Consider the following 15,636-nt stretch of genomic DNA (forward strand, 5'->3'; position numbering starts at 1 on the left):
CAGCCTATATTGTGATAGACTTTACCAGAAACAGTCTGCGCAAAGTGAACATTAAAAGTAATGCCAGAAAGTCTTTCATCCTCTTGACTGTGACAGCAAACCATTAGGTAGGAAAAAAAAATAAAGCATTAAACCAGGTGTGTGCAACAGCTAATGCTGACATAGCTATAATATAGTCAGGGGACAAATGTTAAATTAAAAAGTCATTCTGATTATCTTACAATTTTCCCCAGAGCCCACAAACCACTTCCTTTTCTACCCATGTGTGCTTCCCCATCCTCACAGTAGACAGAAGGCTGATGTCTCTGTGTCAGGCAGGCATGAAGGCAGTTGCTGTAACTTTCTGTGTCCTCTGCTTTCAGTTTGAAGCCCTGTATGGTGAGTAACATTTTGGACTATTCTCCTTGCAGTAGGTGTCTCTATAGAATATAACTTAGCTAATGATGGGAGACAGTAAACGAGGCATGATAGCAAAAGGCTGGAGGAATAAAGGTAATGGAGGGTAACGGCTGCAAAAAGACTGATCTCAACTTTAGTATCACTGGCACTGGTGGGAAGAGAATTTCTGCCAGCATAGGACGTTTTCTCTGAAACTGAAATGTACAAGTTTTCATATTTTGTGTTCTTTAGCTCATCTGCTCAGTGTTATCCTTTAGCTGTTTAGATTGTAGTGCTCCAGCCAGCTTCCCTTGATGGATATAAGATCTCATAGCAGCATGATGGTGAATAATAAAGAGAAACCAGGTTGTCAATATTAAACCTGCTCTTGTTTGGGAAGGGAATTTTTATACAATGAAAAATGTATGTGACATGGAGATTGTCTCATAATATAATCATAATATAATCATAAAATGAGACTATTTTGGTGCAGGCTTGAAACACAGACTTGAAAGGAAGTATGGAATTCCTGTGCTGTGTTTGAGAAGGTGCACAGTGACAGCACCAGTCTCAGTCCAGCCTTAAACATGGATATAGCATTTAACAAGATTCAGTGTTTTATCCCAGCTGTGCAAAGTAAAATATCACAGCTTTATCTGTAACCTCTCTGAAACCCACATATTAATGGGTCAGCACGGAACTACAAGTAATAACAGATTAAGAAGAGTATTTTTTTCCATACATATACTGTCCAAGGATTTGGTATGATGCATCATATAAGAAAGGTTTGAGATTTAGTGTGCACAATTATGAAACACCATCTAAATATGCTCCTTTGATGGTCATTGAAGGACTATTAAATATTTGTTCCTGAAATTCTAGTGAAAAGGGATAGAATTTAATTATTCCTGAAGTTTCAGGAAGAACTTCAGCTTTCATAAAAAGAAAACAAACCTAGTTTTCAGATCTTTAGGTAATGCAGATACATTTTTGAAGGCTAACTAATATATGGATAGTGTGCTGAGTTTTCAGATAGAATGAAAAGATTCCAAGAAAGAGTAATTGTAATTAGTGTCTCTAAAGGGAGTTCTCCTTGGAAAGTTGTTCTGAAGTCTACTAACAAAAAATTCTTTCACCTTGGTTATTTCTCACCTAATTTAGAACAAATTTAGAACAAATACCTGACCAGCATGCTTTTACGCATGACTGAAGCTATCTAGAAAGCCCTTCCTTGTGTGAAGAAATAAACTGTAATTTTAAGGGTGCAAATCGTTATATCCTGTCTGAAACTAGCATTTCTCCCTTCTTTCTCCCTTCCTTCAAATATGGAGGATAGGATTTGGGCAGGGGACTGGGGAAAGGAGATGACAAGACAAAGAGACTGTGTAAGAAGAAATGGTATCTCTCATGTTTTTTGTCTTACAGTGTTCTCAGCATAACTTGTGACCTCTCTGGATGTAAATAGGTCACAGGAGGTGATATATATATGTACATGTGTATATATGTGTGTATTATGATTTGACAACCCAGTTGTGACAAAGAAATTGTTCATAAGAGCAGGGAGCCTCTCTGTTGCCTGCAGAGAAACACAGGCAATGGGATTTTGGAGTAGAGAGCTGTAGGTAGGATTCCATAGCACTTGAGGTCCTTGCTAAGAAGCTTTTACACAGCAACATTTGCAAAGTGTTATCACTCTTCACCCACAGATCTCCTGTTGTCAGTACAGGAGGAAACCATGGTAATTTCTTAGAAGGGCTTCTGAAATATTATCAACACTGGCTGTTCTTTCTGTGGTATATTTTATACAGATTTCAGTATTTCTCAACATGAATTACACTATAGAAATAATTCAGATTAAAGATGGCTTCCTAGAATAAATCTGGCCATTACTCCTTTGCCCTCAAGCACTCCTTCCTCACTTAATCCTGGATTCTTGATAGATAGAAACATGTTAGTTTTAGGCCTATGACTAATGACACCAAATTGGCAGTGTCATCTTTCAGAGTGCCTTGAAACTTTGAAACTATAGAAACTTAAAAACTGTGTTTAGTTTCATTATGCATTTAGTATTAACAAACAAATGTGTTTGTTTTAAATGTGGGGTCTTCAATTTCCTTGCTCATCTTCAGAAGCAAACACACAAAAGTGAAATTATGCTTCTTTTTATCAGCTTAGTTTTCTGAGAGCTGGGGAAGATAAATACAAACAGCAAGAGAACAAAGTAACAGTATCTTATTCTACCCTAAACTAAGCTTGAAAAGTGATTGAAAGTGGTTTTTAAACTTCTATTAGGACCAAAATGCGTGATGGATTGGTGATGTTTTCAAATAGTGCTGGGTCTGTCAAAGAGCAATGAGAAAGCTCAAAATTGCAATCCCATTAATATGAAAACAACACACTTTCCATTGGCCTCAGTATCCATGCACACTACCACAGAAATTCCCAAACTTCTGCCAAAAGGCTTTCCTGCTGCACTAAATACAAAATTGAGATGGAAAAGTACATGACCGTAAATACAGTTATACACAAATGTACACACACGCTCTCCTTCAGAATTTAACATAACAAGATGTAACTTTCATACACATGGTAATCTCTTAGATTTATATCTAAACCACAATATTTGTCTTGGTACTCTGCTTCACATCAGGTGAGCCAGAAACAACTCCTCGCAACTCCACATTGTGACACTGCTAGGAAACAAACTAGATTTGTTTCCTCGTGTCTCAAACCAAATTGTAATTGAATATCATTTTGCAATTGAACATTGCAAAATATGCAATTGAATTATCTCTTTTATGAAAAATAACAAAAAGGAATCTAACAGCCATATCTAAGCATTTTTATTGCTGAACCAGTGAAATTCTTCTCTTCCATTTCAGCAATACTACAATGTAGACTTTTATTCACATATTTGAGGTAGATTAGGGAGAATTAGTCAGTGAATCTTTCAATACTATTGGATTTTTAAACCCCAGTTTCTTATCTCACATCCCACTAAATGTGCATTCATTCTGTCTGGAGCTTGGCAAGAAACATCCCAAATGTGTCTGACCATTAACATACAGGTCCATATGATTACCTAGGAATGAATGGGTACAAATGGGCACAGAAGATCAGCAAGGGCAATGAATAACTTTTTAGTATCCAGCAAGTGCATTCACATTAGGAGCTGATGCAGAATAGCTAGTGAGTTTTATATGAGGAAATTTATATCAGTTCTCACCCATTGTGGTCAATCCGTGTTGGCAATTTTGTGTTTTAATCTCAAGCACTGTTAATTTAATTCTAAAATGTGCCACCTCTATCCCATGCTAAGCAACTCTTCTATATGGGCACTTGTTTCAGCGGAATTACTAATTGCATCACATTTACCAAAATGCTCATTCAGAAAAATATATTACTGAGTCTTCCTTGAAAACAGACATTTTAGGCTTCTGGGTTGGAGAGAATACAAAACGATCTTTCAGTTTGCCACAAGGTCACATGAACTAAGTGCTTAATGACCTCTCTCTGCCCTTTTCCATTAAAAATAAGGATTAAAACCATGATCTCTGACAAACACATTAACCCACATGGTATGAAAGGGCAATTTCATTAGCTAACAGTGAAATTGAACTATTCTCAGAGACAAACAGAGAAAACAAATCTGAAGTTGTTCCTTTAGTGCTCAGACTATGCTTGTCCCATGCTCCTCTGGGACATAGAAGGAATATGGCACCACTTGGCCCTGTGGCTGCCCTGACAGAGTCAGCATCTGCCTTTCCTCTCAGATTACCAGTGACAAATGTAGAGGTTTCAGCTCCAGGTAGATGCTTCTCAAAAGTATCAGATAAGTTTATGCATTCATCATGCTCCCTAGCTTCTGTTCTACATTTGTTTTTTTTCTTCCCTTCCCTAAATAATTTGTTGGGTGTGTGGCCTAATTTTAAAGGTATGTGTTAGCAAACTACAGGATGTCAAACTACAGAGCATTTTAAATGACCTTTATCTCAAATGCTGGTCTCATAGCAACTGTTTCCTTTCATCATGCAACATATAAATTATCAAGAATTATTTCTTTATTTGACCTTTTCATTCATCTTTTCGGACAGTATAATATTTTAAGGGCTTGCACTTTCTGTCTGTGCCTTCGGTGGTTCTAGAGCTCTATTTAATTGTGGCTTGGCAAGCTGTGTGTTTTCTCTGCCTTATCTTCACACCAGTGGTACAAGATGCTAAATACCTTGTCTGTTATCATACATTTAAGTAATAGTCCTGAGAGAAGTACAGATATTAGAACTGTCACTGAATTAGATAAGGGTGCTGACTGTGCACAGTAAACCAGGAAGAATTTGATAACTAGGGAAATGGTAAATCAGTCAAGAAGGTATAATACTTTCTATTGCTCTCTAACTGAGCATCACAAAGTGTCTTCCAGAAGTCCATTAGCTTCTGTGTCACACAAAATGTATCTTAAATAAGTATCATTCATTTCAATGCCCTGACAATGGCTGTAACTGGGGAGCAAAAATTCAAAAAAGGAAAAAAGCATGAACACTGAAAGATTGAAAGAGTTGAGATCCTACAAAGGCATCCAAAAGAGAATGATCCTATACTCCTGTGCATTTACAGGCCAGATGTCAAAAGTAACAAGTGCCTTGGGAAAAAAAATATTATTTATACTCTGCAGTCACAGAGGCGCAGGGCATCTACTGTGTGTGGATGTATCCAGACTACCATGTAGCTCTAACAAGAATAGGATAGTGCTTCAAAGTCTTAAAGTATTTGCCCTGTATTTCCTTAGCATCATAAAATCCTAATGTAGATATATTTCATTCTAAGCAGCATCTGAAGAACTTACTCAGGCTACCAGAAAACAGGAACAACAGATAGAATATTTTTCTGTTTATCTGTTTACCTATCTGAACATTTAATTTTAGGGCATTGCAAAAAGAAAAATTCCAAATGAAATGCTATCAGACTGTGCTATGATGCCAGTACTAACATACAAGCTGTTCCAAAGTGTTGCCATAGTGTATGGTGATAAAGGGAGTGGTTTAAAAAACAAAAGCAGAACAATTATTAAAAGTGTGTCTGTGTTCTGTAATGAAGATCACCTATGAACAATAAAAGAAAAATTTGCTATTGGAAAAGGAACAAAACCATATGCTTTGCTTGAATGTTTTCTTGATGTATATATTGGAACATCATCCATATAATTGTGAAAGATGTTTCAGGGTTATTTCAAGCAGTGGGGAAAGCAGAACAAACATTGATGGAAATGAGTACTTTGGACTGGGAAAAATATAATGCTGGCTCATTGCAAAATCAGGATTCATGAGAAATCAGAAATATGCTTTTTTATTTCAGGCAGATTCCCTCAGTATCTTGGTGAAAGAGTTACTTTCATGTCAGTTATATTTCTGAAGCACACGCATTACTTTGCAAAGGTGTTTTAAGAATTTGTGAACATTATATATATGATCAATATAAATTCTGCCTTGGGCATTTTCTTTCTACTTTGATATTTATATTTCATTATTTTATCATATCATATGACTTTAAAGCGTAGCACAGAAAGGATCAGATAGGATGATACAAATTATAAAATAGCTTCAGCATCTTAACACTGCATAGTTAACCCCCTGTTCCTGTGTCACTCTTCTTGAATTTTAAACAGAAAACAATTTTGTATTTTTCAGGAATTGACAGCTACTCATCATGTGCATGCAAAAATTTAGGTAAGATGCATTTGCTTAATTTGTTTTTTTGTTTTAGATGCCTTTATACATCAGAAAATACTGCCCTTAAAGAAAAAAATTACCATTTTTTACTGCACATTTTAACATATTTTTGTCTGAGGGAGTTTTCTGTGCAATTGGTTGCTGCCTTTACAAAGCCAAACTGTGAGACAGCAGGACGTCTTCAGTGAGTTCATTTTCTTTGCTTCTCCAAGAAGTTTGCAAAATGAGAGTCACACAACATCTGAAAGCTTTTCGTAGAGATTTTGGGAGGGACAAATGTGATTTCTGGATTGCATGTGGGTGCATGCACACAGTAACATTTGTCCTCCACACCTTCCATTTTCTGAGCAATAATGGTGCTATAACCATCTATGTAATTAGGTTGAAACTATATCGTGTCTCAAATCGCTATCTATCCCACAAAGATAAATGAAGTCCTGTGGTTAAGGCAGTCACGTAGGAGCTTGGCATTTTAAATTTTCAGCGACATCATCAAACTAACTGGGTGGCCTGGCCCAGAGAGTGATGGTGAATACAGTTACATCCAGCTGGTGGCTGCTTACAAGTGCAGTTCCCCACTTGCACCTTCAATAAATTTGCAGACAACAGCAAGTTAGGTGGAAGTATCAGGTGGGAGTATAGGAAGGTTCTGGAGAGACTGGATCAATGGGTTGAGATCAATTGTATGAGGTTCAACAAGTCCAAGTGCCAAGTCCTGCACTTGGCTCACAAAAACCCAGGCAGTCCTACAAGCTGGGGGAGGCGTGTCTGGAAAGCTGCCTGGTAAAGGTCCTGACGGTGCTGGTCAGCAGCTGGCTGAACACAGACCAGTGTGTGTGTCCAGGTGGCCAAGAAAGCCAGTGGCATCCTGGCCTGTATCGATTACTGTGTGGCCAGGAAGATCAGGGCAATGACCGTCACCCTGTACTTGGCGGTGGTGAGGCTACACCTCGAATCCTGTGTCTAGTTTTGGGCCCCTCACAACATGAAAGACATTGGAGTGTCCAAGGGGGTCCAGAGGAGGCAACAGAGCTGATGAAAGGAGTGGCTGAGGGAGCTGGGGGTGAAAAAAACCTGAAAAAAGGAGGCTCAGGGGAGAACTTGCCATTTTCTATACCTGCCTGAAAGGAGGCTGCAGCAAGGTAGAGTTCAGTCTCTTCTCCTAAGTAACAAGTGACAAGACAAGAGGAAATGGCCTCAATTTGCATGAGTAGAGATTTAGACTGGATATTAAGAAAAATGTCTTCACTGAAAGAGCAGTCAAGCATTGGAACAGGCTGCCCAGAGAAGTGGTAGAGTCATCAGCCCTGGAGGGATTTAAAAGACACGTTGGTGTGGCACCGAGGGACATGGTTTAGTGGTGGACTTGGCAATGCTGGACCAATGCTTATACATGATGATCTTAATGATCTTTTCTAATCTAAATTATTTTATAATTGCATGTTCAGTTGGGTGCATATTACAAACCATAAACCAGAGAAAATTGTCATAAGTATCACCTTTGTCTCACTTGTTTTATTTATGAATAGGACAATCTGACACTGAGGCAGGGATTATATGTCTATACAGTGTTTGGTTCAGGGGGCCTTTAAACAATATCTAGCAATTGATATTGTAATTAATATTAGTAACTTCACCATTTAGTAGCCTTAGTAACAAGTAATATTTTCAAGGTCACTGATCTAATGCTAACAGTAATCTCTACAGCCTTAGAGCAGATAACAGGCCAGGTCTCATTTATTTTATCAGTAATGTTTGGCACAACCAGAATAATGCAATGGTATCTCATTGTGAGGGCTGCTTTTCACAGCCAAACCATTCTGGCTACCTACATGCCTCAGATTACAATCACATGGTTTATTTGTTTTGTTTAAATGAGGTTCTTAGCACTTTAAGATTCTTTTCACTGCTACGTATGTGACTATGCTTATTGTTTTCATGTCTTCAGATCAGCCCCACCTCTCTGATGCCCAGGCGATGGTGGAATTTGAAAATGGAAACTTCAAATTCACATTCCCCAACCCCAAAAATGTGAGTGAGTTCAGCATGACCCTCTTCAAAGGGCGTGAGAAGAAGGAAATCTGTGCACTCCATTTGAGCAAGGAGAGTGTTATCCCCAAGAGTAATGTCACCTACTGTCAGACACAGAATTCAAGTAGCAGCACCACTTTCATTCTTAAAAATCTTGAAAGAAAACATAATGACTTTTATACCTACTGTCTGGAGATATTCTTACCCCCTCCTTACATAGATTGCTGTCTGAAAGAAACCTATTTGTACATCCAAGGTAAGTTTAGTTCTTTTCTAGCCTCACTTCAATTTACTGATAAGTAGACATTGGGCATAGCTATGCTGCAGCGAAAAATGTGACTAGAGCTTGCACAAATTACCAGGCAGCTTAGAACTACTTAGCAGGGGGCTGGTAACAGCAGAGATGTGTTGGCACACTGCTCAGCATGTCCTCTCCATATTTATTCATCTTCTTGGGCAGGTTTTGTAGGCCGTGCTGAGCTTTGCGTAGTGGTGGTGGAACCCAGGTTAGCTTGACTACAGCTTCTAGAGTAATATGGTCTCTCCTTTTCCTACAACAGCAGTTTCTCTTGTCCATTTTTAAAGTTGCTGAGTATAAATGTTAAGATTAGGTCTAGCCAGTGGGAAAAAAAGTAATTCTGAGAGCTATCTTCAAAAGCCTAGAATTAAAGAAAATTGATTGTTAAATACCCATACTAGTAGTGGTATATGGAACTCTTGGATGCCATAGAGATGTGAAGAAGGTGGTGTTTGCCTCTGTGAAACAGACTTCAGCTTTAGGGCCTTCTTAGAGCAGAAGAGATCCACAGCTGTTGAGAATTTTTGGCAGTTTACTGAGAAGGGCTTGGACTAACTCCAGAAGATTAACTGCCCAGGCTTTAATTTTGACCTGGCTTTCATTCGGTATCTCTTTAGTATACTAAACTGAAAGAGTTTATGGTGGTTTTGCTCACACCAGTTCTTGCTTCTGCATACAGGTCAGCTGCAACATGGTACTGCCTGTTGTCCTTCCCTTGCTTTCTTTTCCTCTCTCCCAGCACCAGGAATAAACAAAGATAGAAGCTAAAATGCTACAGCAATTATGTGTTTGAGTCAAGTTGTGTCTCAATCCTCTCTGCATTTAAAAAGCTCCTCAGAATCAAGCTGTGACATTTGGTTTTGTATGCAGTGTCCACTTCCACTTGTATGGATAGCTAGATGCTCAGAGCTTTTTCTAAATGTTTCATACCCTGTCATATTTTCTCCCAGATCTGGGCAAGAGTAATCTTGAGCACCTCAGCTTGCCTTCCTATCCAAACATGACTGCCAAAGTCTACCCTTCTTTTGACCAGTCTGCCCTTTAATCACCTGTGGTACCTACATATAATCTTAAACCTTGTTCAGATCTGAAACACCATGTTGAAGGTTGGGCGCTTTCTTTTTTTTCTTTTCTTTCTCAGCATGCTCTCAAGCCTGGCTTGGCTTCTTTTCAGTCTACACTTTCAGCACTGTGTACCAACAGTTCCCATCTCTTTCTGGAAAAAATGTCATTTTCTGCTTCCTACTGAATACACTTTTCCAGGGTGGCAATTCACCTCAGCAAAATCCTTCTTCAGTGTTCACTTTTGTTAGTTTATTAATATGAAGGGGGAAAAAAATTGAAGTTATCTGTGGAAGGCAAAATTGAAAACTATCAGTAATGACTTTTTTTTTTTTCCTCCTCATCTTCAGATAAGGAGGACTGCTTTTCACTTGGACTCATGTCATGCATAATTATCAGTCTGATCATTTTTGCCATTTCCTGTGTCTGCTGTGTTGCAGCCTGTTGCTTAAGGAACAAGGTAAGCAAATACATGAGATTATACAGAACCCTTCTTCCAAAGGTCATGGATAGGGATCTTGATTTAATGAGATTTAGAGAGTGGGACAGGCAAATACTCACTCAGCATGTGCTGTGTTTTTTGACAAAAAGATTGAGTTGTTAATTTACCACTGGAATTCAAGTCATTGATGACAATGGCTCAGATTAAATTTTTCTAAGACAGAATTGTTTATTGATTTAAAGGCTTGGAACCAAAGGAAAGAGGACAAATGCTGCACAGGTCAGCAAAATTACTTTGGTAAGCAGTTTGCCTGATTGTTTTCTTTAAGAATGGGAAACAATTATCAGTGGAGCAATTCCAGCATGCTCTGCTGCAAAACCACTTAAATTTGACTCAGGAAAGAAGACCAAGGACATTAGCTATTCTTTTGGGTAATGTGTGTTTTTAATTTTAATTTTGTTTTATCCTAAGTTTTCTGTGTGAGTTTGACATGTCTATTCTGACCGTAATGTTCCCACTGAAAACAGAGTAACTGCCCTACTTAACAAACAAAGGCAGGAGCGGCAAAGGTAAGTGACCACAAATTAAATTCACGGCATTTTCTCTCTGTTGGCAGAATCAGAAGTGTGAATCCAACTCCCATGAGTACAACAGTGAATACATGCCCATGGCAGCAGTGAACGCAGCTAAAAAACCAAGAATCTGAGGTTGTGTTAAGCCCAGTTGTACCTCTGCTTGTGTCTGTTGCAAGGCTTTCTCTGGGAGGGAAGAACTGCTTGCTGCATCTGCCAGTGATTCTGGGTGGATGGGTGACTGGGCAGGATTGTTACAATAGCTTGTTCACAGAATTCATGCTGCCACGATGCAGGAAGACAAAAGTAAAACCAAAATCTCTGGAAACCTTTTGAATCATAACAGTGGAGTGGTTCCTAGAAATGCCACTGCTTCATGTCTGTGCAAAGTAACGATCTTACGCATGAGAAAGAGACGCTAAACTGTTCAGTTCAGACTCCTGAGATGATGCATAGTACCCAAAATCTCTGTGGTGAAGTGATTTACTAGATTTATGAGTGTTACTGGCTAAGGGCAAATATTCTGCAGAGAATGAGGAACTTCCTTACTACTTAAGCCCTACAGAAGCTACTACAGAAGTAGTTTTGGATACAGAACAGAAGCAGAATTTGAACTTATTCCAACATATGGGTGCTGTACATAACTGATTCTCCATTTCTATTCTAGGTATAAGTTGCGTGTGGCATGGAAATTTTGGAAGCAGTTTTCCAGCTACTTGAACTTGGACAATGGAAAGTCAGCATTTCCCCACCTTTCCCAACCTACCTGAGCTCTCATGATGGCCCTGTGCTCAGTCATGTGACACCCACTGTTCTGAACTGTGTTTTTCTCTGGCCTTGTTTGTGAACTGACACCCTGACTGATCCACTGATTGGGACAGGAAATGATAATAATGTGTTAAAGATGTCAGCTTTCAGTTGAAGAAAATGTAAGATTCCTGTAGTGCAGCTACAGAGAGAAATTTTATTTTCTAGTCTCCTTTATGACAAACTTTCCACTGGAGACAAAAAAAAAAGACTACCTCCAAAGCCAAGCCTCGTGGTACCACACATGCCCTTTTGATAGGGTTAGTTTAGCAGGGGAACAAAACTTGAGGGAGTACAGCAGGGATTTCACTGTGACACATTGCCTCAGTTATGCACATCTGCATTTTTCGTATTTGTGCTATCAATACAACTTTGCCATTCACACCTTGGGGCTCCCCTTATTTAACTAAATTCTGAATACTTTTACTAATAGATGAACATATATATATATATATATATATATTGTAAGACTGCAATTGCTCCTTAGGTGAGTTCAAATCTTACAAGTTCTGTCCCTAAAGTCGGAGGCAGTATCTCTCCTATTCGTATCTTGCAGCACAAACACAACACAGTCCCTGTGGCCAGTATATTCATGGACTCTGCATTGCAATCTTCCTCCTGTGGTTTGACATGAAACCTTTACAACTTCCCCAGGGGGTTCAGGGGTTACTTGTCCTGCCTCAAATTGCTCAGAGCCTTCAGTACAATGAAATTATCAATCCTTCATGCTCCATGTGAAATCCATCAAAACTCTGACCATTAATGACCAGCTGTGAATCCAGCCTGCGTTTCTTGCCAGACACCTTTGGGCTGCTGGAACCAGAGCGCTACATTGATTCTGAACCTCCCTGTAATACAGTAGAAAACCCCAAATATTGGTCAGAGGATACTGCTGAGAGAGATACACAGCCTACTTGTCTGGCAAACAGAAGGCTGGTTTCAAATTTGATAGGGCAAATGGGGACAAGGAGGAAATAAACTGGTACATCAAGAACAGGGCTTTCCTCAACAAACACCTGGAAACACAGAAGCATTGCAGAGGGAAGGTGCTAGCTGCTAACTGTGACATTAAGCAAATGAAAATGAGTAGAGCATCAAATGAGGCAGGGACTGCCAATCACACAGCCCTGCTGTATAACCAGCTAACCAGCTCCTAGGCAGAGATGGAGAGGAGGACCCTGGTGTATTGGGTTACATTACATTTTTTCCCACCATTCTTTGACAAATTACTTGACCTCCCCAGAAAACTAAGCTTGCCTCTGTACATACATAAATACATTGATTTCATGGTTTAAAAAATATATGGATGAAATTATTGTGTTTGAAAATTATTGGTGAAAAGAGCTAACGTATACTACCTTTGAGAAGAACTGGATAAAAGATCCTATGTAAGAGTGGAGAGTCTTGGAACCTTTCACCAGACTGAGAAGGAAATTCAAGAAAGAAAGAGTTTCTGAAAGAAGGAAAAACTTGAGGTTTGCCTTGGGATGCTGCTGGATAAACAACAAAGGATGGAAGTCTGAATAAAGCATTTTCAAATACATACATCCTGCACTAGAGAGATAAATGATTTATATTCATTATAACAAAGTTTGTGGAAGTTTCAGGTTCTATTACTCCTTTCATTTTGGAAAAAGGTATTTTTATTCTTAATAAAACACTTTTTTTTATGCCATATGTGTCCATAAGAATGTTCATGCATGCATCCATGTCATGTGAAAGAATTAATGTCAGTAAAATCCACAGCACAATGGGGAGAGCGTGCAGGGCAATTTATCCCTGTACAGCATTTTAGTGGGAAACAGGAAAAGGACTTAGAAAAAAAAAATACTAAAAAAAGTGAAAACCAAAAATTTGGATCTGTTTCTAGGCAGTGAGGTAATGACACCTTTTGCATGTGTTTATTTCCTATTATTTTCATGAGAAACATTTTTTTCATATTGTTCCATATATTCTTCCTTTCCTTTAATCTGTTATGCAGCATTTTTCAATTTCTTTCTGCCATTTTCCAATACCTCCAAATCAAAAGGAACTGGTAGAAGATAAAAGACAACAGAATGAGAAAAAAAAAAAAAGGAGAAAACAATGTAAAAATAACATGAACTGAGTCTATAGAGACTGTGTGACAAGAAAGGATTAAAATAAAAGACAATAAAAAATAACAGTCAGTAAGACTAAACAAAAAGCGTGATATTCTAACAGGTCATCATTTAAAAAAGAAAAATCTCTCTTTGGAAACTCCCAGTTTTGGGAAAAGACTATTCCTGGAGGAAGGATAAATGATAAATATATAATAGTTTGAATATCTGCATATCTTGAGATGGTTTGAAATGCAAAGCTTGATATGAGTTTTGCAAGTTGATCTTCCCAAGCTGAATTATGAACCCAAGTATGAATTCTCTTGGAGTTTAATGATTAGCTTTAAAACCACAATTTCATATCTAATATATAGGATAGGGAAAAAAATGACATGAAGAGGACCATTTTCCCTTAGTACAGGTATTTCATTGACTTCAGAGTTCACAGAGTTCTAAATTCTATCATATTTCTTACAGGCCTTAAGAAGTTTATTTAAGGCTGGGGAAAAGAGGCTCCCAAACTTGAGTAAAGTGAACAAATGAATCAAAATGAGGATTGGTACTGAAGATATCACACACCATTATTCATAAAATGCTTTATAATATGGAAAGTTCCCTATATATTTCTATCTGTAAGTTGCCATGCAGAAAAATACAGAAAAAAAAATAAAATACAGGTATTTGAAAATATTTAGTTAAAAATAAATCCATGTGGTCAGTAGGGACTTCTGCCTGTAACAGATTTACTGGAGAGGTGGATTTAAGTCTCTGCCTTTGTTTTTTAACTGCAATGAGACACTCCATATACTCTTAAGTTGTCCATTCCATCATGGTTACAGCAGTCTAACCACTGAGATAAAAATCTCCCATTTCCTTGAGAGAAGAAAGTTTGTATTTATGTTCTGTGATTAGGAGTTCAATTCAGTGAGTAGGGTTCCTTGGAGAAGAGGATGAAATAGGAAGGATTAAACAGCTTTTCTGGCAAAATGAACTGGACAGGTATGAACTGGAGATATGAATAAGAGGTCAGGGGGTGAAATTCATCTAAATGAGTATGCCTGAGCTATTTAATTCCTCTTGGGAGTAATAAGATCTTGTATGGCTTGAGATCAATTTTTACAAAGAGATAAATCATCTCTGATTATCAACAAGAAAGATTTAGCTGCTGCACACATCAAGCATAATAATTTTTTAAAACTGCAAACATTAACAACTTTGAAATATCGAACATGCTCCACATATTAAATCCTGCAACTCTCCTCCCAGTTTTTAGTACACTGTTGGCAAATCCATCACCAATGATATTTCATCCCCTGTCTCAATGCACTGCAGCAGCAAGTTTTGCTGCAGCTTACATATTGTATTGCCATCTCTCAAAACTGAGGCCAGGATTTGACATCTGGATCATGCAAAGACTTGCAAGGGGGAATTCCCTTTCCACCTGATGAGGGAAGGCTCATTTGCTGCTCTAAGGTTCTTCTGGAAAAATCCCTGAAACACTGAGAAAAGTGGAAATTACATTAGCTCCAGCTGATGAGAGCAGGAGGGAGCATATTGCCTTCCAAGGGTGGCTTGAATATGGATTGCTCCATAATCTATCGAGTATGAGAGGCTTTTCAAGCTCCTGAGGCCAAATAGTAGAGGAAGAAGTTCAAAACTGGTATTCTCAGTCCTTTAGCTGGTTACCTTCCTCCACAAAATGCAAGGTATTTGTTTTTGTCTATTCAGTCAAAACTCTTGCTACCTACATTCCTGAAAGCCAGACCAATGCTTGCATTTCTGTCCCTCCTCCAGGATGTGTCTCTGCTGTTCAGTCACAGCCACAGCTCCATGGAAATCTACTTCATTCCATGCCCTGGCTCTTCTCAATTCCTGTGCTTCAGAAACCCAACCAGGACTTCCTTCCTGCAGCAGGGTAGTGCTCCAGGACATTGGCTGACAGCAGCAGGACTTTACAAAGGCTCACTTGTGTAGAAAGGGGGAACTCAGGGGAAGCAGAAGGCCCTGCTTGCTTATACTGTGGTCATGAAAGAGAAGTTAAAGGCATTGTCATGGCTATGTTAGAGGGATGCATGGGTTTCAGGAGTGTAAGGAAGAAAAACTAAGATAAAGGATTTACTATTTGGGGAGCTGCAATATCTCATGACCATGACACAGCCCCGTTTGCAATAGAAGTTGGCAAACACTGCCTGTGGGGGCAGGTAGCTTCCAGAAAAATACCTGACATCTACCCAGTTGATTG

At 38.6% G+C, this 15,636-nt stretch overlaps 1 protein-coding gene across 1 annotated transcript; it reads left to right on the forward strand.

Annotated features, from left to right (window-relative positions):
- The first annotated feature begins 280 nt into the window (after positions 1-280).
- LOC131579642 (inducible T-cell costimulator-like) lies at positions 281-12,977 on the forward strand. Its single transcript, XM_058839892.1, has 6 exons — positions 281-378; positions 6,063-6,101; positions 8,053-8,391; positions 9,846-9,955; positions 10,554-10,644; positions 11,177-12,977. The coding sequence occupies exons 1-5, from the start codon at positions 300-302 to the stop codon at positions 10,641-10,643; spliced, it is 657 nt and encodes a 218-aa protein (XP_058695875.1). The 5' UTR covers positions 281-299; the 3' UTR covers position 10,644; positions 11,177-12,977.
- The last annotated feature ends 2,659 nt before the right edge of the window (positions 12,978-15,636 follow it).

The sequence above is a fragment of the Poecile atricapillus genome, chromosome 5 (assembly GCF_030490865.1).
Source record: "Poecile atricapillus isolate bPoeAtr1 chromosome 5, bPoeAtr1.hap1, whole genome shotgun sequence".
Classification (NCBI taxonomy): Eukaryota; Metazoa; Chordata; class Aves; order Passeriformes; family Paridae; genus Poecile; species Poecile atricapillus.

Coding starts and splice junctions, on each gene's coding strand:
- LOC131579642 (XM_058839892.1), top strand. CDS start 300: ATGTCTCTGTGTCAGGCAGGCATGAAGGCAGTTGCTGTAACTTTCTGT. Junction 379..6,062: donor TCAGTTTGAAGCCCTGTATG/GTGAGTAACATT, acceptor TGTATTTTTCAG/GAATTGACAGCTACTCATCA. Junction 6,102..8,052: donor ATGTGCATGCAAAAATTTAG/GTAAGATGCATT, acceptor TCATGTCTTCAG/ATCAGCCCCACCTCTCTGAT.